At 40.3% G+C, this 22022-nt stretch overlaps 1 protein-coding gene across 4 annotated transcripts; it reads right to left on the bottom strand.

Moving 5' to 3' along the window:
* Nucleotides 1–4682: 4682 nt before the first annotated feature.
* LOC129829121 (phosphatidylinositol 3,4,5-trisphosphate 3-phosphatase and dual-specificity protein phosphatase PTEN-like) lies at nucleotides 4683–21767 on the bottom strand. Of its 4 annotated transcripts, none has more exons than XM_055890669.1 (10): nucleotides 20451–21751; nucleotides 17603–17687; nucleotides 14338–14382; nucleotides 12922–12965; nucleotides 12555–12793; nucleotides 12078–12219; nucleotides 10551–10619; nucleotides 9983–10149; nucleotides 9524–9754; nucleotides 4683–9309 (listed from the first exon to the last, which is right to left on the bottom strand). In XM_055890669.1, the coding sequence occupies exons 1-10, from the start codon at nucleotides 20527–20529 to the stop codon at nucleotides 9124–9126; spliced, it is 1287 nt and encodes a 428-aa protein (XP_055746644.1). In that variant the 5' UTR covers nucleotides 20530–21751; the 3' UTR covers nucleotides 4683–9123. The 4 variants fall into 4 exon arrangements, with proteins under 4 accessions (XP_055746644.1, XP_055746645.1, XP_055746646.1 ...); XM_055890670.1 differs by having other exon boundaries at nucleotides 9533–9754; nucleotides 20451–21740; XM_055890671.1 differs by lacking the exon at nucleotides 10551–10619 and having other exon boundaries at nucleotides 20451–21767.
* Between the last annotated feature and the right edge of the window lie 255 nt (nucleotides 21768–22022).

Here is a 22022-nt window from a genome sequence, read left to right as displayed (position 1 = left end):
TAAGATACTGTAGAATAGTATAGCATACAGTATGTACATATGAGATGAGTAATGCTAGATATGTAAACATTATTAAAGTTAATAGTATTCCATTCCTTAACAGTCTGAAGGCCTTGAGATAGAAGCTGTTCTTCAGTATCTCGGTCCCAGCTTTGATGCACCTGTATTGACCTCGTCTTTTGGATGATAGCGTGAACAGGCAGTGGCTCGGGTGGTTTTTGTCCTTGATGGTCTTTTTGGCCTTCCTGTGACATCGGGTTGTGTAGGTGTCCTGGAGGGCAGGTAGTTTGCCCCCGGTAATGCGTTGGGCAGACCACACCACCCTTTGGAGAGCCTTGCGGTTGTGGGCGGTGCAGTTGCCGTACCAGGCGGTGATTCAGCCTGACAGGATGCTTTCAATTGTGCATCTGTAAAAGTTTGTGAGGGTTTTAGGTGACAAGCCAAATCTCTTTAGCCTCCTGAGGTTGACGAGGCTCTGTTGCGCCTTCTTCACTACACTGTCTGTGTGGGTGGTCCATTTCAGTTTGTCAGTGATGTGTACGCCAAGAAACTTGAAGCTTTCCACCTTCTCCCCTGCGGTCCCGTCGATGTAGATAGGGGGGTGCACCCTCTGCTGTTTCCTGAAGTCCACGATCATCTCCTTTGTTTTGTTAAGTGAGAGGTTGTTTTCCAGGCTCCACACTCCCAGAGCCCTCACCTCCTCGCTGGAGGCTGTCTCATCATCGTTGGTAATCAAGCCCACTACTGTTGTGTTGTCTGCTAACTTGATGATTGAGTTGGAGGCGTGCTTGGCAACGCAGTCATGTGTGAACAGGGAGTACAGGAGGGGGCTGAGTACACACCCTTGTGTTGCCCCAGTGTTGAGGATCAGCGGAGTGGAGGTGATGTTTCCTACCTTCACCACGTGGGGGCGGCCCATCAGGAAGTCCAGGACCCAGTTGCACAGGGCGGGATTCAGACCCAGGGCCTTGAGCTTAATGACGAGTTTGGAGGGTACTATGGTTTTGAATGTTGAGCTATAGTCAATAAACAGCATTCTTACATAGATATTCCTCTTTTCCAGATGGGATAGGGCAGTGTGCAGAGTGATGGTGATTGCATCGTCTGTGGATCTGTTGGGGCGGTAAGCAAATTGAAGTGGGTCTAGGGTGGCAGGTAAGGTGAAAACATGAGGGTGACTTGGGCATTTGCCTGAAAATCTGACACCATCCAGACAGGCACTGTCTGTGACTTCTGCTGAGACTTTGGAAGCGTTGCAGCTACAAAACGTCAGCCTGGAAACTTTTTACGGGCTCCAACAGACATCAATAAACAGTCTTCTGACACTATTTCATTTACATTCTGTCCATATGGATTGTAAAGACATACAGTTGAAGTCGGAAGTTTACATACACTTAGGTTGGAGTCATTAAAACTTGTTTTTCAACCACCACAAATTTCTTGTTAACACATTTTTGTTTTGGCAAGTCAGTTGGGATATCTACTTTGTGCATGACAAGTAATTTTTCCAACAATTGCTTACAGATTATTTTACTTATAATTCACTGTATCACAATTCTAGTGGGTCAGAAGTTTACATACACTAAGTTGACTGAGCCTTTAAACAGCTTGGAAAATTCCAGAAAATTATGTCATGGCTTTAGAAGCTTCTGATATGCTAGTTGACATAATTTGAGTCAATTGGAGGTGTACCTGTGGATGTATTTCAAGACCTACGTTCAAACTCAGTGCCTCTTTGCTTGACATCATGGGAAAATCAAAAGAAATCAGCCAAGACGTCAGAAAAACCATTGTAGACCTCCACAAGTCTGGTTCATCCTTGGGAGCATTTTCCAAAGGCCTGAAGGTACCACGTTCATCTGTACAAACAATAGTACGCATGTATAAACACCATGGGACCACACAGCTGTCATACCTCTCAGGAAGCAGACGCGTTCTGTCTCTTAGAGATGAACGTACTTTAGTGCAAATCAATCCCAGAACAACAGCAAAGTACCTTGTGAAGATGCTGGAGGAAACAGGTACAAAAGTATCTATATCCACAGTAAAACGAGTCCTATATCGACACAACCTGAAAGGCCGCTCAGTAAGGAAGAAGCCACTGCTCCAAAACGGTCATAAAAAATCCAGACTATGGATTGCAACTGCACATGGGGACAAAGATTGTACTTTTTGGAGAAATGTCCTCTGGTCTGATGAAACAAAAATAGAACTGTTTGGCCATAATGACCATCGTTATGTTTGGAGGAAAAAAGGGGGAGGCTTGCAAGCTGACAAACACCATCCCAATCGTGAAGCACGGGGGTGGCAGCATTATGTTGTGGGGGTGCTTTGCTGCAGGAGGGACTGGTGCACTTCACAAAATAGATGGCATCATGAGGGAGGAAAATTATGTAGATATATTGAAGCAACATCTCAAGATATCAGTCAGGAAGTTAAAGCTTGGTTGCAAATGGGTCTTCCAAATGGACAATGACCCCAAGCATACTTCCAAAGTTGTGGCAAAATGGCTTAAGGACAACAAAGTCAAGGTATTGGAGTGGCCATCACAAAGCCCTGACCTCAATCCCATAGAAAATTTGTGGGCAGAACTGAAAAAGCGTGTGCGCGCAAGGAGGCCTACAAACCTGACTCAGTTACATCAACTCTGTCAGGAGGAATGGGCCAAAATTCACCCAACTTATTATGGGAAGCTTGTGGAAGGCTACCCGAAGCAATGCTACCAAATACTAATTGATTGTATGTAAACTTCTGACCCACTGGGAATGTGATGAAAGAAATAAAAGCTGAAATAAATTATTCTCTACTATTATTCTGACATTTCACATTCTTAAAATAAAGTGGTGATCCTAACTGACCCAAGACAGGGAATTTTTACTAGGATTAAATGTCAGGAATTGTGAAAAACTGAGTTTAAATGTATTTGGCTAAGGTGTATGTAAACTTCCGACTTCAACTGTATCTGATGCTAGAAGATAACCACAGATGCACAAACCCATAACTCACATGATGAGCAATCATTGGTTGCTGCCAACATGGATCAGTTGAAAGAAATACATTGGGAAGAAAGGCAACATGGAAAGGGGAACTGACTTGAGCTGAACTGGTGCAGTTGAGTTGAGGGGAGCTGCATGGGGAATTTGATTATCAACAGGCTAGAGAGAGAGATAGTCTCGTTCGTTAATGAGAGGCACACCACAATGTTCAAATCTCACTTCTTCTTTTTCATACTGCTGAAAATATCAGCTTCCACCGGGGCTGTGGTGGTGTTTTCTAACGACAAACGGACGCAGAGCAGTCAGTTATACAGGAGAGGAACGTTCATCTACTGACTGTCTGTATCAATGTCACTAACATCATTGGGGGGGGGGGGGGGGTTCTGTTCACATATACACTAGCAGGCAGCACACACTTCACCACATACTTGGTATTCACAAATCATGTTTGTACGGAAATGTAACAAATGTCAATTCCATAAGAGATGTCTGTCTTTCCTATCATTTCAAAGGATCAGGCCACACAAATCGCTGTCATTTGTGGGAAAAACATTGTTCTATGATGTGGCAGAAATTGTACTAAGACAAACAATATACAAAATGGTGAATCCTTCACACTGACAATAGGAACCCTCGAGGATATTAGCAAACAAAGAGAACAGTTTCCTGTGTTAAAGAATCAGTGAAGGACATTTGATGCATACATTACCAAGCAACAAATGTGCTAAATATCACAGCACTGTCCTTGAAGGTATCATGAAATGTAATCTGTAATCTATTATCAGATCATACTTACAAAGTACGGTGATGGCACCATTATTTTTGAATAAAGAGGCTTAATGTTTCCAAAACAGAGGTCATTCAGATTTACAGGGTTTGCAGTCAGAGTATACAACCACTTCATTATCCCACTCATAGATTGACTAAGCGAGACCATCGACATGACTTCTCACAAACTTCTGGCATCTTAAAAGCAAGCTATTTACACACAGCAGTAAACATTTCCCAGCCTTGAGAGAATGTGACGCCACAATGACTATGTCTGTCCCAGCCCTGGGACCTAGAGGCTTTGCACACAAGCTCACACTCAGGGTCATCCTACAACCCTCTTCTCCATAGCTAGCACTGTTCATTATCCATTTCTACTTGAATCAGAATGCATCAATATACTTAATGACACTTAATGATCAATTGATGTGTCAAGGACCATAATAGGATACTTCTCTAATTAACACCTTTCATCTAAAAGCAAATTTCTGCTTGATCCGAAAATCTGTCCGGAGTCTCTGTATGGAGGGTGTGATGCAATTGCGCGGACCCTCCGTTGGCATGCAGAGACCAAATTGAGCTCTGTACAGCGTCGCCGTGCGCCTCCCAAATTTTCCAACGATGCGGAAGGCTACGTATAGCTCCGCATTGACATGATTGGTTGAGTGTAGGTAGGGGGCGGGAGGTCCTGTATAAACACAAACTCCCTTCCTTGACAACTTCCTTCATAACAGCTCTGCTCAACTCCACAAAGCATGAAAGCCCTGCTATCTGCTGAGGCCGTATCACCGTAAATGCTGTCAATGCAGATTTCGGATTGACCATGCAGCACCTTTTAATAATGGAGATGAATAATTCTCATCTTACTGGTCAGCATAAGATAACGGTGGATCACAAATCAGGTATCTCACACAAACAGACAAGAATGAGACTTTATTGGACTTACGTGAAGTTTATAACACTAAGATAATGGGCAGTTCACACATACAATAACAAACAGACATCTGATTTGTATGAGCATAATTATAACCTGTACACGTCTTTCCATACATCGTGGGTTGTGTATTCTCAGTGCATAGCATTACACACAGAGCAACTGTTGCACAGCTAAATAGTATCCGAACAGGCTGAAATGGAATAAGGCTGTTTTTTTTTTTTTTTTTTTTTAAAGACTGAAAATAGAGTGAGTTAACATACCTTTGCACAAAATTAAACCCAGGGAGAAAATAAAAAATAAAATGGCCAGTGGTGGGAGCCAGGCGGCTAGCCCTAGCCACTTTTGCAGGTAAAGCCTATTTTGATTTATTGCACCCCTTTCATCTACATGCATGACATGTCCTACAACAGTATTTAACAAGCACTTTTTTTTTCTTCTTTTTCTTTTTCTCAATAGTAAACAAGAGGCACTTTGTGGCAACCACAGACAGGCATCATAACATATTGCACAAATCAGCTAAAAACTAGTGACATGAATCTTACACACTGGCACCTTTAAGATGATTTTAATTCTTTTTAGAGCTGAAACTTAAGTTTTGATGCTGCCCGTGAACTCCACACAGGTTTTAGCCCGTGCCATATAAAAAAGGTTCCCGTAGGTTTCCCCTTTACTATATTTGTACCCTTTAATATATTTGTACTTTATGTTAAGGTATTGTGGAAAATGTTTTTCAAGTGGGGCTACAGATGTCTAGAGGATGGCTTATGGCCTTAACTTGAAGTGACTGTCCAGTGTTTCCAGATTTCTATGAATGATGTCCTATAATAAAATTACAATGAGTGAAATACTTTTCCTTACAAAAATGTGTAATTAAGCATGTTAAAAAGTAGCTTTTCTGTGTTGGAATGGTGTGGGCGTACCTCAACAGAATGGTGTGGGCATATACCGGTCATTAAAAATATCAAATGCAAGTAGACAGCTGATTGGCCAGCTCAGCCAATAAGACAGGATGACATTCTCTATGAGGAAATGGCAAGCATTTTTTAAACACTCTAAGACAAGTTTTAGGTGTTGAGTATTTTTTTCCTCCAATGTATGCTTTTGCCACAAATGAGTATAAGACGAGTCAACATTATATGGATAGGAGTTAACTTTTTAAAAAGTTAGAATTTCACTGGACAGTAACTTTAAAATGAGCTCGTTAACAGGGATGCCCTTGAATAGATTCATACATTTAAGCTGCTGAACATCCAGAATAGTAAGCATATGATCCAGATCTACTAATCGGGCTAAAAAATAAATACTACCTGCAGAGTGTCTTTAACAGAATACTGTCAAATAGTTTATTCATTTTTTTCCCTCCAAATAATTTTCATTTTTATATAATAAAAGGGTCAGGACATTTTTCATTCAAAGTAACACCTTTTGGTTTCTATGAGAGGATGCATGGATACAAGATTAAGGTACAACTAGCTATATTATTCCACCTTCTTTCACTGATTGCAAGGCATTTGTTTTACTGGGGGGGGGGGGGAATACTGTGGACCACTGACTGAAACCCTGCAAAAACCTGTAACAGTGCAAAAGTCTAGTACAATATGTTGCTCTATTAATAGTAGCTTTAAATAAGTACTTGAACTATCAAGTCAGTGCTTGGGCAGAATGGTAGATTTCAAAGCAGTAGCAGAGTAAGCATTGTCAACTTCAAGTAAGGCAAAGAATACCTCCATAGGCCCCACCTCCAAGAACAAAGAAAATGTTGAATAAAATAAGCTTACTTTTGGCAGGTTTTCAGTGAAGTAATAAAATGTAAACAAAAATATAACATCTAGATTAAGTGTTCCTGGGTTAGCTAGTGTACATTTTGCAATGAAGAAGTGTCTCCTTTCGACACCTAGGGAAAGTATTCTTTCTAAAAACAAGTCGAGATAAAACAGAATGTGTGATGGGGTTGTGAAAAGAGGGAAGCCTTAAATGTCAAAAGTACAAGAAAAGGCAGCTTACATCACTACCCACTGAAGAATCCTGCCCAAGAGATTTTTGGTCTGGCCCGTGGCATGCCACAGGTCAGGTGTTACATTTTTTTTTTGGCATGCTTAAAAAGAAATTATGCATAATTAAATATGCTCATATAGTTTAGGGATTTTTATATATTTCTGAAGAAAGCACAAGACTTTCTGTAAAATCTGAAGCTGCACTATTCTCATTCCTCCACAAAATGAAACCTGTTTGTAAAAAGGAAAAGAACAGAACAAAAAACAGAAAAAGAACCCCAGCCAGTTAGGGACAGCGACTGCAGAGGTATGCACGTGGGCGTGCACGTTAACAGTTCTCACACACAGAAGTAGTGTGCCACTGAAGTTACTTGCACCATATGATTGGAACAGATTCTTGACTCTGTTGTTATTATTGATCTTAAGTATGCAGTGTGGCAGTTTGTAAGCACCTTTTGTTGGATATACAAGTGCAATTCCACAGTAACAGAGTCTAAGAGTTTTCACTCACTTAGAATGTCAAACAAAAACCAATGATTGCAAAGTTAAACAAAAAATACAAGTCTATGGACAAGGACTACTTATTTTCTACCGAATTTCACAAAAACACATTTACTTGAAGGAAAAGTTTGGTAACAGAATGATTTGTGATGTTGGTGCAATCATTCTGTTACCAAACTTTACATCTGCACTTGTCCTTCAAGTAAATGTGTTTTTGTAAAATTTTCTGTGGAAATCGTTAAGTAGTCCTTGTGCATAGAGTTGTATAGTTTGTTGAACTTTGCAATCATTTGGTTTTTGTTTGACATATATTTTAAAGTGAACAATTTGAGTCTCAGCATCACTCGGTTTCCGTGGAATTGCCAACAAGTGATCCGGATCTCATTGGACCAAGTACGATAAGGCTGCAAACAAGTCAGTCAAGGAACCAAAGATCTGATTTCACAAGAGAAAGATACCTAGAGCGCTTAAGTTCACATATTATCCACTCCTGGGTTGATCATAACCTGCATTAACACCCTTGGTTCGGTTCAGAGACAACGCTTTACATTCAATACCTCTGCTCCCACAGTCTCTGACCAAACATCAGCTCTAAGCCTATGGGCCATACTGAACTCAGAATAGGTCACCATCACCACCACTTCTGGTGTGACCAGACACATACTAAGATGACAAAAGTGCAGTTTGTCAACACCAACAAAAAAACAACACTTTCTAGAGACTGAGGAGAAACCGACACAATCACTAATGCAGGTTTTGATACATGTTCTAGTACGGCATGTTAAAAGGTACACATTTGGAACAGCTTACCTCTCTATAAGCACATGACACACTGAAGTAGTCACCAATTCAAAACATGAACCATCAAGTCAGTCAGCATTCTATACTATTGTCTTCTGTGATGATCCCCAAAACTATCTGGTTACCATTAAAATGAGGGGAAACGCCATGTACTGTATCATAAAAACACAAGGCCATTCTAAATGGCTTGCCAAAAGACTGAAATCATGCCTGCAGATACCATGAGAATAAAGTATGTCATTTTTGACCTCCTGGCTAAATACAATCAGATCTTAAATGACTTTAGAAATCGTAGTTTTTTGTTGTTGAAAAACATTGTATACAATTTATTAAACAAGATGGACATTGATTCCAATAACATGCACACTGTTTGTCGTTTAACTATAGTGTTAACGTTATTGCAACACTGGCTTCCCTGCAGTTCTCTGTTATATTATTTATCTTAACATAAAAACATCAACAATACACGGGATACTGCTTTTCTGCATACCTTGAACAGAAATGGTAGAAGGAATGGACATTGGTTAGATGTCATGTAGCTTAATAATAATGACAATAAGAATAATCAAAATTCAACTGGAGAAATTCTAACATGCAGTTTATACTGCACAAACTCATGTGAGACAGCCTGCAAAAAGCACAAGAAGCATTCACAGTAGGTAGGATGAAAGGGGTGGTAAGGGCATGGTGGAGGACAATGGATGAAGGGGGAGAAAGTGACAGAAGCACTGGCCTTGGTTTCCACAGGAGATGGAGCAGCCAAATGTAGATTTCCAATAAGCCTCTCCCATACCAGATCTCCCATCTCCTGATCGTGGAAATCTTCTCTAGTCTTTGACAAAAAAAAAGGTATATTACATTACAGCTACTGAACCTTTTTCCACTCAACAACGGTGTCAATACTTTTCAGATGAAAGGGTGGGGGCGGGGCAAAAAAGTAAAAAAAATAAAATAAAATTGGTCAGCATTATTGTTCTTAAATTGGTGGCATTTTCCATGACGCAAATGTCTTGCTGCCATAGGTTGGTGAGGAAAAAAGTACTTGCTTTTCAGTTTATATTCAAGTTCTCCTTTTTTCCCTCTGAAAGCAGTATTTTTTTTCTTTTTCACTTCCCATAGAAATCTCTCACACTTTTGTTATTTGTGTGAGTTGTTCCTCGTCGAACGGTTCATTCTCTGGGTCAGAGTCTGTGGTGTCAGAGTATCGGTAATGGTCAGGCTCGTTGTCACTAACGTCTGGCGTTACCGAGGTGGAAGTGCTGGCCTCGGAGTTGAAGGGGTCCTCCACAGTCTTGGTAAAGTACAGCTTCACCTGTAATACCAGAGAAAACACAACATCATTATCCACATTCTGAAACATGGTAACAAGAGGTATACCAAGCGGAAACATGTTAATCTAATTACAATTATTTGCTCTTATGAACTGCGGCAAAAGTTCATGAGAGCAATTATCTTGGCACGGTCAAATTCTTTCCCAATTACTAATCAAAAGGGTATCCCCCCCAATGAAATTAAGTCTCAATCACCTGACTGACCTTGAAGTTGGGGGAGAAGTATCTGTTTGCTTTATCCTTGTTGGCCTTGTCCAGGTCATTCTTCGTCAGTGAGAGGATCAGGCATTCCTTGTCGTTGTCGTTGTCTCCCGTTCCTCCTGTGGTTTGGATTCCTTCCTGCTCCTTCGGCAACGTCCCGTTCTCCACCTTCTCGTCTGGTCCAGGGATGAAGAAGGTGTTCACCCAGAAGTGAAACATCTTGTCCTGATGGAAAAATACCCGGGAGGGAGGGGTGAATAAAGGCAAGACATGACTCCAAAAAGCAGTTACATCATCTCAACCTCAAAACAAATGTAGGCTATACTCCAATCCAAAATCAGAATGTGTTTTTCAGTTAAATCCTGACATTCCTCATAGTGAATCGGAATCGGCTGCTAAAACACCTCATTTAATATGCACATAAAAATCAATCATACAAATCAGGAACCACACCTTCTTCATCATTTTGTTCTGTTTGTGGAAGAACTCCACCTTGATGTCTCCACACACAGGCAGCGGTTGGGGGAACTCGAAGAACACGTACTTCTCCTCCCGCCGTGTGTTCACCGGGTTGGACGTGTGGATCTTTACCTTGACCTGGTACACCACAAACTGAGGATCTGTGGGGGAGCACAACAAGTTAACGCCAGTCACTCTCCTGGTGGGTGGAGACCACATCACAGCAACTACAACCGGGTATCTATTATTTACATCTAGGCAAATTATGAAAAGAGGACAGCGGAGAAAGGGACAGAATTACATAGTACCACTGCCAGGAATATTAAATATAGAAAAGACTGTTACAGTAACATGCGATAAGGGCCCTATGAGAAGAGTTGACCAAAACCAAGCTCATTTAAAGGAGCACTTCTAGTCTAGAATCAGTCCACTGAGTTGTGGGGGATGCAGAGTTGATTGTTACCATATTAAGTTCCACCTACTCCAACAAACACTGACTTCTAAATCTACAACAACCTCCTAGTCAACATGTAAACATTGGATGAAAGCTGCTTATTATTACCCCAGTGCCAATTCCCTTTTCTGAAACCATGTGGAATCTGCTCACTCTTGTTTTTAACGGAAGTGTCCCCTTAGAGAGAGAGAGAAAAAAATAAATAAGAGATTAACACAGAGTTCTGCTGCCCTGCCTGGGCTTGGGGAGGGAGTGGGTGGGTTATCACCAGGGCTATGTACAAACATACTGTATACAGGCTTACAACCACCCATAAACCGATCCTGACTCACCATTTCAACAGCAACTTCCTGTTGTCAAGTTATTAGGAGCTTAGCCAGTATAATAATAATTACATAATGGCCGTTAAAATCAATCCTAATATTCATATTAGTGCATCTCCTAACATATAGGCCTAAATAAGCATCAGCTAAAAAAATTCTAAGACACTGACAGAAAACACAATCTTTACATCGCTGCTACTCACTAAGATTTTATAAAAAAGGAGAGGGGCGGGTGATTGGGCGTTGATTAAATTAAACCACTTCAATATTTTGTGTGTTGTGCCATGGGAACTGACCACATAGGGTGAGGAGGGGGGGGTCACATCACGCTGTGTGTGTGTGTTCAGAATTGGGCCAGGGATTGACAAAGTCTGAAAGGCACTTGCCAATCGAGCAAAGTCAGGAGTATGTTTTGATTTGCCCGAAAATGTCAATTCATTATTTACAGGAAGAAGTGTCATATATTGCTTGCCTATCCCCTACACACAGTGGGGAGGAATCAGAAATATTATAAATGTAATTCTTTGTATTTTGGTTGTTATCAGTCAAATAAATCTCAGAGCAGGCTCAACTTGCCAAAGTTGTCCATCTTTCACTTAAACAATGGGGAGGAACCAAAAAGATCAGTTTTAGGCTACTGGAATTCTTTGTTGCTTAGTCATTTTCTCTTTTTTGAAAAAATATCACCAGCCCAAAGGTGGATCAGAGCAGGCTCAACTTGAGCAACTGCTCAGTTCACTTGCCCCAGGCAATAGGTCATCCCTGTAAGGCCCGCTAAAGGGACAGGTGAAGTGTCAGAAAAATGTGGATAAAGGAAGTGAAGAGGTGAAATGCCAGACACAACTGACAAGAGCAGCCACTGACGACAGACTCACGCAAAGGGGGTTGTTATATCATAGGTCCTTATAGGTCTGTAGTCGTCTTCTGGCTATCCAGCAAGGTATAAACCCCCTTATCTGATGATGCATGCAGCCAAGCCAAATGACCAGTGAGCCAAGCAAATAATAGCAGTGAAAATACACCATGCTGTTTTGACTAGCATAACCATAATTGCAAAATGATACACTCCACTGTGGTTAATGTCAGTGTTGCATGGAGAAAATTGTAAAACAAAATATTTTAAAAAAACAAAAAAATGCATTCAACATCAAGAACCAAAGCTGTGCAGAGCAAAGCAGAGGATAGGGGCAGGACAATCAACTGAAGATCACATTGTGAAAGTGTGTGAAAGCCAGTAGCACACAAGCCCAAGGTAAGACAGTATACAGGAAAGAAATAGGATTGAGACCAATGACAAGGGCAAAGCACTTACTACACGTTCCGCCACTGAACATGGGCACCGTCTCGAACACCATCTTGTGGAACAGCAGAGCCACTGGTTTGTACTCCAGCTGGTTCTTCAGAAGGTGGCTGTAGTAGTAGACATACCGCCTCTGACTGGGGATTGTTACACCCTGTGGAATGGGAAAGAGAATCACTTAGTGAAACTGAAGATTTTCACTGGCAGTAAAGGGGATGACGACAAGCCTTTATATGATCCTAAAAAATGTTAAAGCCCGCAACTATTCATCATGTAGCCTACAATTAAAACAAAGATTAGCGATACTAGCGACACCCATGATGAACATTATCATTTGATCTGTTTAACCCTTATCTTACCAACAAGGTAAGTTGAAAATGGCCTGGGGACGAGTTTGAGTGGAGATGAGAGGGGTTGAATAAGCAAACTAGAAAATGATCAGTTTCCATGACAGTAGGATGGCCAGATTGGAACAATAAAAAAATGTACCTTCTTATCTCTGGTCCTGACTTCGCCGTAGAAGTCGAGAGCTTCTTGTGCTTTGAGGAACTTGCCCCGGTGTAACAGGTAAGCACAGATCATGACACCCGTACGTCCCTTTCCAGCTTTACAGTGAATCGCCGCCACATGATTGTCGTCTTCACTTAACCAAAGGTCAAGATCTTCGCAGAACGGTTTGATCAGCTCCAGCTGGGGCGGATTGTGATCCTCAAACGGATATTGTGCAACTGGAGAGAGATGGACAGAGACAGGGCTCAGTTAGTTATTGTCACACGTGGGTTTTTAGTGAAAGATTGATTCATTCACTGACTGCCTGAAAGACAGTGATAATGGTTTCACTGATGTAATATCTAACCTCTGCAATTGAATTTGGTTGCGTCATAATGTCGCTCATTGCACCTATAAAAAGGGACAAACAAAATACGTTGTTATAATACTGGAATTCAAACAGCAGCCTTCTTTCTTTTGTACAATCTGTCAGCATATTACATGTTGATGTAAAATTCCTCTGATGTATGCTGGAGTGTTACAGCAACCTCAACTTCCACACAGATTCATGAAAAACTGTTAAATATATATTTTGCGTCTACCTCACTTCCCCTCTGATTCTCATGAACACTAATAAGTGAAATGTGTTAACCAGTAGATATGTTTCCATCCAATTGCCAACAGATTTTCAGGAGAATATATATATTTTTTAATCTGCATAAAAACAATGAGAATTTTTCCACCAGAATTTAAATTGTTGCGGATTAAAGGCTGTGCATGATGATGTAGTGTACGTAACAAATAACTTGCAGTTAAATTCCCATGTACCAAACAAAAAATACAAGTTAAATGGGTTTCAAATCGTATTCAACACAACTGATGGTTTTGTCACACACAAAAAAAAAAAAATTGGTCTTGGCGTTTTAGCCAACAGCTCACAGATACAGTGCGAGTATAGCATACAAGATGAGATTATTATAGACAAAAATAGCAAGATGTTTATTTGTCAAACAGCAGCCCAGCATCAATAATCATGTCGCCAGAATAAGATCTTCTATATTTATTGGAAAGGAGCATCAAGCTCATCAACATTCACTTTCACCACCCTGTGAAATTCATCTTAACTTATCTTATCTGTAGCATAGCATAATAAGCTGCAAGCTTGTTGTGGGAGGACCACACAATATATCATTGTGTGACTCAGTTTACTTCAATATGATGGTTATTTTATCAATATTTGTGCATTTAAAAAAATCCCACCTTGTCTAGCGTATTTTGTTTTGTCGACATTAGGAAAGTTCCCCGATAGACTTGCTGTTTCATGACATTTTTTTTTTATCCGGCATATACTTTACTACTCACATAAAAAAGTTGGATGGAAACCTGGTTAATGAGAAACCTGTGGTCTTTAGTATCTTTGTAGCGCGCAGTGAGTCATTCAGTTAATGCCAGTCTACTAACTAAACGACTTTATACTACTGAGTGAGTAAGATATTGTCGTAAATTCCCTTTCCAGGGTAAAACTATGCCAAAGGTTACCATGATATGATTGTTCTACCCCTTCATCACAATGCCTAGGCCTATCCATCAAGAACCACTGATGACTAAAGGCAAATAAGTGGCTACTGCGGTTTGCATTCTCAAAAACATGAGGACTTTTCTACCTCCAGGCCTATACTCCAGACATTTTCTGCATGCATCAGACATAACTTTGCAGCACAGCAACCGCTGCTGACCATACTGCATATGCACAAGCAAAATAGTCAGATACCAGGGTACTCACAGATTATATATCTTGTAATGATTTTTGTGTTTAGAGTCCAGAAACCTGAGGAGAAAAGGAGGAGAATTACTTTTCCATCCGGCACAATTTTTTTCACAGATTCTGGTCCGATCTTAACCTTTCAACACTAACTTACAGAGTGTAATGACAGCATGTCGTAGGGGCAGACTGACAGGCTCTCAGACAAGCTAAATAACAGTGTTACAACATTGACTATCCAGGGTTCTACTTTTTCCAATGGCGACACTGGTGCTACCAACTTTTTCAGCTGGTGGCACTAGCGCATGATTTGGTCGCACTAGTTTAAAAATATATATATATTTGATAAAGGCCTGGCCTGTCCCCCATAATGTGCCTGCATTCCTTCCAGAACCTGGCTAACAATGACTAGCCATCTTTTAACTTGCCCTTGTGTTCTTACATTGATTTGGATAGATTTACTGTAACAGCAAAGAAGAGCCTTCAAATAAAGTGCAAAATTAATTTATTGAAGATTTCAAAGTGCCATGTGTTCTTTTCTGTGAAATCCTCTAGAGGGCAGAATTTGACAAAATGATACTTAATGACTGCAAAAATAAAATACGGGGGGGTGAGAACCAGTGTTTGGCTAGCAGTATTTCTTATAGCGTGAGCACCAGTGTTTGGCTAGCAGTATTTCTTATAGCGTGAGCACCAGTGTTTGGCTAGCAGTATTTCTTATAGCGTGAGCACCAGTGTTTGGCTAGCAGTATTTCTTATAGCGTGAGCACCAGTGTTTGGCTAGCAGTATTTCTTATAGCGTGAGCACCAGTGTTTGGCTAGCAGTATTTCTGATAGCGTGAGCACCAGTGTTTGGCTAGCAGTATTTCTTATAGCGTGAGCACCAGTGTTTGGCTAGCAGTATTTCTTATAGCGTGAGCACCAGTGTTTGGCTAGCAGTATTTCTTATAGCGCACTTGTGCTACATAAATGGATACTGGATTGATGCGCATAATCATGATTCTGCCAGGTTGGCACAAAGGCTATTTTATAGTTACATTTTAATGTAACTATAATGTAATCTATCTGAAAACGGTTAGGCCATCATTAGCATCACTAACGGCTACACAAAGTGGTAATGTATAGGCCCAACATGCACCACACACAGCAGGGCTTGACATTCAAGGTAAATTTGCCGGTGGCACACTGGGCCAGTGTCAACTTAAAGCTACTAGCCGAAATGGAGAAAAATGGAAAAAAAACTGGCCCGGGTCAAGACCTGACAGGAAAGCGAATGATGTGTGCATAATTTCAAAAGCAGGTGCTTTTCATATTTCATTTGCGGGCTGAGAAAGTAGCCTATACAGGGTTCATACAGACATTGGCAAGTCATATTCAAGGGTTTTCCAAGGACTTTTCCAAGCACTTAATTGAAATCTTCACAGTCCTATATTTTATATTTCACTGTTGTAATAGCCTAAAGAAAAAAGCTCCCCCCAATGTATGCATTACCACTAAGAATAACGCATTTTTAATAGGCCTATCCAATGGCATTATGCATTGCCATTTTTACATTCTAAAATATGCCAGAATAATGTGGGCCTTGCCTGACGAAATAGAGCATGCTCCCAACACTCTAATTATATCTGTCCATGTGGTAGCCAGTCAGTGTCGCCATTTGAGATGTTTAAGAGTTATTGAGGGGTTACTATATCATGTTTTAAAATGAGAAGGCAACAACAACAAAAATCTGGGAATGCTTTGTAATGGAACACTTTGTATGGAAAACCAAGTTGAAACCAACATTTGTTGTGATGCTCATAATAACTGCACATGGATTTACCACAACAGACTAGTGCAACACCCTTCAATTGAAACGGCAGGAAACAAATGAAAGTGCCTACTACTCTCAGAAAAACTGATTTGAAATTAAATCACTGAATAAGTATATTGTAGCAGTAGAACTTCTAAAATCAGCTACCATAAATGACTTTTCAAGGACCAAAGAGCCTAGAGGAAATGTCTTATTTTGTGATCTTCTGTGATGACTAAATTGCACTTGGCAAATATTCTACCAAGACTTCAAACTTTTTAAATACTTTGTTTGCATACCCATTCTTGCCTTATCATTTACTGGTAGATATCATAACTTGGAGCATCTTTCCTACCACTACCGCTGTTGGTCTTTGCTCCACGCAACAACCAGCTGTTGGAAAGCTGCGCGCTCTCTTTGCCTGAGATTATCTATAGGCTGTGTGCGTGCATCAAGCGTGTGATAAATAAACAGACATAACGAACGCGTCGGGAATCCATCTGTTTTCTTAGCAATTATAGCCTAGATTAAAAATAGCATTATTACAATATTCTTCGAACTGGCCCAAGCGGGCCTCTGACGGGGATGATCGACTGGCCCATAGGGTTTCCAAAATCTCCCCTGTATGTTGAGCCCTGACACGCATACAGACAGGGGCGATTTTGGAAACCCTATGGGCCAGTCGATCATCCCCGTCAGAGGCCCGCTTGGGCCAGTTCGAAAAATATTGTAATAATGCTATTAGTGCCGTTGTTGGCTTATTGTTGGTCAATTGAACACTACTGTTTGAATAAATCATGATTAAAAAAAGCTAATTGTGACCCGAAGACTAAACGTGACCAGGTAAAAAAAAAGAAAAGAATACTGGCACCCTTGCGACCAATTAAAAATGCGTGTCGCTCGGCCAAGTCAAACGGTTACAAATGCGACTGTTTTGGTCGCAGTATTGAACCCTGCTATCAGTAGGGCGTGTTCGTTATGTCGGTTTATTTATTTAACAGATTGTTTAACACATCTAAAAACTACAGGGTCGGGGAAATGACGAAGGCTGCTTTTTCTGTTCACATTTCCATAAGCCCACAATTTTCTGTGTCTACATCAGCCTGCGTAAATCAAAGGAAATTGTTTGGACAATACAACAAGCAGGGTCAGGTTAAGTTCACAGGTGGCTTGCAGGTCACTCCTTTGGTTTCAGTTGACTAATCAGGTAAACCTCTGCAGCTGGGATGACAGAATGCATTTTAAACATCCTATTCTGACCACTGTCGCCCATAAAATGATAATCCGTGAGAAACAAGATGACACCAAAGATAGGCCTAGATTACCAAAGGTTGTGCAAATTCGGTTATAGAATGGGTTTGGTTAAGGTAGTTAGGACATGTAAATGAAAACAGCAGGTAGTTAACATGTAACTCTTTTCATTCCTTTACATTCTAAGAAACCCCTTCATTAATTTTGACTGGGACATCCACATTTGGTTTTTTAAGTACTTACCGTACTACGTCATCGATGTTGTTTCTGTAGACACCCTCAAGTCTTTCAGCAGGAAAGCCCATAGCAATTATGTTTGGATAAATATCTGAATGCAGGAGTCAAAGAAACCAAGAGTTTGGCTGCTGAGGTCAGAGACTAAAGGGAAGAATCACACCTAGGCCAATATTCATCACCAACATACACATACAATTATGATTGTCTAGCAATCGTCATTCAATTCACATATCTCGGCAACCGTCGCACACACAAACAACTCCCTGATTTGCCCAAACATAGATATCGTATATCACATCTTCCACCATACTGTACATGCATTGCTTATTATGCCAGACCAATCATGACAGAGCTGTATGGAGAACAGGACAGAGCATGTGTAATATGGAACAGATGGTGCTCTCTCTACGAGACCCAGTGACGGACATCTAACCTACCAGGCCCCACAAGGGCACCAAATAAATCTCATTGTGCCACAGCCAACTGCCCCCGCCCTTCCCATCATCTCTCCGAAAGAGCATTACATCACTCACATCATCACTTAGATATATGTATAATATAAACGCTCACGTCGGTCTAATTTCCTCAAGTCACTTGGGAAATATATCCATGCACAAAATAATTGAATTCATACAAAAAAAATGACCTATTTTGTCAAACAATTCATCAGAAATAGGCTACTACTATATGAAATACAAAACGTGATCTCTAAATGATTATTCTATTACTGTTAATTTACTGAGACCCGGGGCGTCTCGTCACACGCTCAACTCCTCCGATAGCGTACTTTGCATTTGAACTGGCATAACATCACAATGACATCATGCTCAAAAAGTACCCGAGACTACCTCAATGACAAATGCAATGTCAGCATGAGCCTCACATTTAACTGTTCCTATCAAATAAATAGTCAATGGACTGAATGGGTTCAATTAAATTGTTCCAGAACATAGGTAGTCTATAGGCCTACTGCCATTTTCCAGCAACACCATTTAGGAAATGAATGTAGAATTTTCATAATCTTAAATAGCATAGCCCTAGGCCTATAAAAAATATTTTTAAAAACCTAACATATCATTACAAAAACCTCTTCTAGTCCCATGAAGACGAGGAGTTTCAAATGGCAGATAAGGCATAAAGGCTAATCTTTAAGCCTCTGCTACTAGTGTGGTGGGAAAGGCATTGCTGCTGATGTGAAATCTCATCACAATTTTAAGGCCAATTCCTAGAACTGGACTCATTACATAACAACCATGGCTACATTGCCTTCCCAAACACTGACCAACAATGCCTGGCACTAAAGATATATCACATCAAAACAAAGTGATTTAGCTATAATACCATGTTTCACTCATACAATATCTAACTCACACATTATCATAGTTGCTTAGTTAGGAAAATCCTAAACCCTTGGTTCCAAAATTTGGGGTTGGGAAAATGTAAATGGGGTCCACTTAAGAAATCTGGCATTTTACAATATGTTGGGACGGCCTACAGGAACAACAATTTTGTGAATATAAACACAGGGCGTTTACTAGGGAATATAATGTTTCCAAATGGGGTCCCCTGCATTTTCTTACATAAATTTGCATTCGCGTGCAGAAAATATATGGGAACCCCTGCCCTAACCCTATTCCAGTTCTGTTTTTTGCACAGAGCTTTCTGAGACCACTGAACCAAGGGGCCACAGGCACAACAAAATGGCTTTGACCATTTCAAGTGCAAGACGTGAAGACATGACAACTGAACATGCCAATATTGTACTACAGTAGTACGAGGCACTTCCTCCAATCACACTCATAACCTTTACCTGGCTTTTATTTGTGCATTCTATATGCACCTTTACTTTCACCATTTGATTGCATACCTTGGTTAGGTGACCCATTTCAGACAAATCTAGCATCTGAACACTTGTCTTTTAGAGAATGCTCTTCTCCGGTCATTCGTAACTAAACACTTTATCCCTAACACTGCTCAAATCAATACAAACAAGCTGACCTCATTAAGACATCAAGACAAGCAAACCAAAGGTCTACTGATTACGTTCATTCTAGCACCATGAAATTGGTACATCCCACTAATGAGCAAGTACTATTACCATTTGCCCTCACGCTGATAATGATTCAATGCTTTTGGTCTTTGTGTGGCTAGCAGCAGCAACACTGATTGTGAATATAACGTTAATCCATTAGCTATAGTTGATAGATTATTTTGTAGGCCAGAGAACTGCAATAATGCGTCGCAAAAGGTTGATCTCTTTGTTCCCCATCCAGGAGTTAGCTGGCTATATTAGCTAACTAACCAGTTGACAACCAAATAATTCATCAAGACTTCACATTATCAACATCAATTAACTAGATAACATTAACCACCACGGCATTAGCTAGCCTAGCTACATTTTCCTTATGTTATGATGTTGAATCTCTCATTCAATCGTGATGATGTGCAAACTACTAGTTAGCTAGCTAACGTTATGCAAGTTATGGGATATATTTAGCTATCAAGACTGCATTTAATTTAACAGGACAGACACCTTTATCAAATGGCAATTTAGCAAAGAGTAGGTTAGTGTCATTAGCTCCCTAACGTTAGCTAGTTATTATTTCACTATATATTCAAAACGTTAGCTAGCTACCGTTATATATATATATTCGAAGTAATGTTCACCGACTACTAGTACGTTAGCCAGCTAATCATCTTATGGATAAAGGTTAAGTTATCAATATAGGCATTCATGTGTTAGCTACAGTAGCTAGCTAACTGGATACAGTAGCTAACAATTTAATATAGACAAAGATGAACAGACAAATTACTGTAGCTAGCTAATATTACAGACATTGAACAAAAAGGATACAAGTCAAGTCCAAGTCAAACCCATCTTCCTGGTATCTCCTTTTGTTTCGGCTGACAATTTCCTTTATGATTGCAGCCATATCTGTGGCAGGAGTCTTTAACGTTTTTAAATTAAGAGAAAGTATCGTTGCCTTTGTATGAAATGTTGCCAATATTTTTCTCCCTCTCTATCCCGTTGGTGTCAAACGTTGACAGCTAGCTAAGCTAGCCGTGCTAGCTAGCTAGAATAGTTTCTGCTGCCGATAGGTCATAAAGGAGGGCCTCACTCCGTTCCACCACAGGCCCGGCTTCACTGGTCCCACAATTTCACATAAAATCCCCCAGATGAATAGGTGATTAATTATCCAGCCCTCGGAGCGTTGTATTTCAAGAGAATACCAAGTATCTGATTTCGCCAAAAGCGCCGTGATTATGCCAGAAAAGCGGAGAGAAATCTCCCCGATGTTCCTTGCCCAGAAAAGTGACTGACACACTCGATCTCAGCACACACGTAGCTAGATATGGCTAGCGCATAGCATGTCAATTCTTAAACAAAACAAAAAAGAATCAGTCATCCGACAAATTTTTTTGAGGGAAAATTGACAGCCTCCAGTTCAAAGACTACAAATGTGTTCGATTTTATTTTCTAGTACGCCTGCCGTCCTTCCCTGAAACGTCCCTTTCCCAGTACTGACTCGTTTCTCCCAGCCCCAGGCTGCACTCGCGAACTTCCATCATGGCTTCCGTAAGTTCCGTTCCAATTGAAAAAGGCTACGATTGGACAGAACGTTATGCCGCAGTGTAAAATAGTTCATCAAAGACGTTTCTCCGACAAAACGTAAAATAGTGTAGAATACATTGACAAAGCTATCATTAAATGTCTAATCGAATAATTTAATTTAGAATGAATTGTTTTAATCGGTGTTGGAAGGACATGGGCACTGTAATTGGGGAAGTTACCAATATTTAATTTAGGATTCATGACATTGATATGTATACAATCAAATCAGAGACTTTGCGTTGTGAAACTATATACTCGATGTGCTGGATGCATTTGATGTAGCCTTTTTAAATAAGTAAATTCCATTTTCTCATGGCATTGTATAAACTAGATGTCTATGGAGCAAATTGCAGGTGTATTTGATGAGGAATAAATACATTGTCTGTTGCCTTTTCACTATGCATAGACTAGGAAATAAAAAATAAACAGTACGTGTCACTCACTATGCATTGCGCTTCTCACCATTTCAATGTTTTGATACTTGACAACTTCAGAGTTGTTGCACATTATGCATCTTTTTCACAATGCATTACAGACTAGGAAACAAAAATAAACACAGTTGTTGCAGTGTGAGTATCTTGACTTTTCCTAGTTCTCTACCCGGACAGGAGTTTGTAAGCCAGTGTAGATGACAAGTACTGGTTGTGGTCACTGGGCTTGCTGTGTTAGGGCGCCTCCTGTCAGATTTGCATGGAACATGATGTAAAGTACCTACATACACATTAAGTAACAATAAAAAATTACGTTTTATGAGAGGGGAGTACCTTCATTTGCACAATATGGGTTGTAGCCACCTCATTAAATCTAGTTTAA

The sequence above is a fragment of the Salvelinus fontinalis genome, chromosome 30 (assembly GCF_029448725.1).
Source record: "Salvelinus fontinalis isolate EN_2023a chromosome 30, ASM2944872v1, whole genome shotgun sequence".
NCBI lineage: Eukaryota > Metazoa > Chordata > Actinopteri > Salmoniformes > Salmonidae > Salvelinus > Salvelinus fontinalis.
The sequence above is the reverse complement of the archived record's forward strand: the minus strand, read 5'-3'. Positions and strand labels throughout refer to the sequence as shown.

Coding starts and splice junctions, on each gene's coding strand:
- LOC129829121 (XM_055890669.1), bottom strand. CDS start 20,529: ATGGCTGCAATCATAAAGGAAATTGTCAGCCGAAACAAAAGGAGATAC. Junction 10,620..12,077: donor GTTCAGTGGCGGAACGTGTA/GTAAGTGCTTTG, acceptor TCTCTCTCTAAG/GGGACACTTCCGTTAAAAAC. Junction 9,755..9,982: donor AGAACAAAATGATGAAGAAG/GTGTGGTTCCTG, acceptor TTTTTCCATCAG/GACAAGATGTTTCACTTCTG.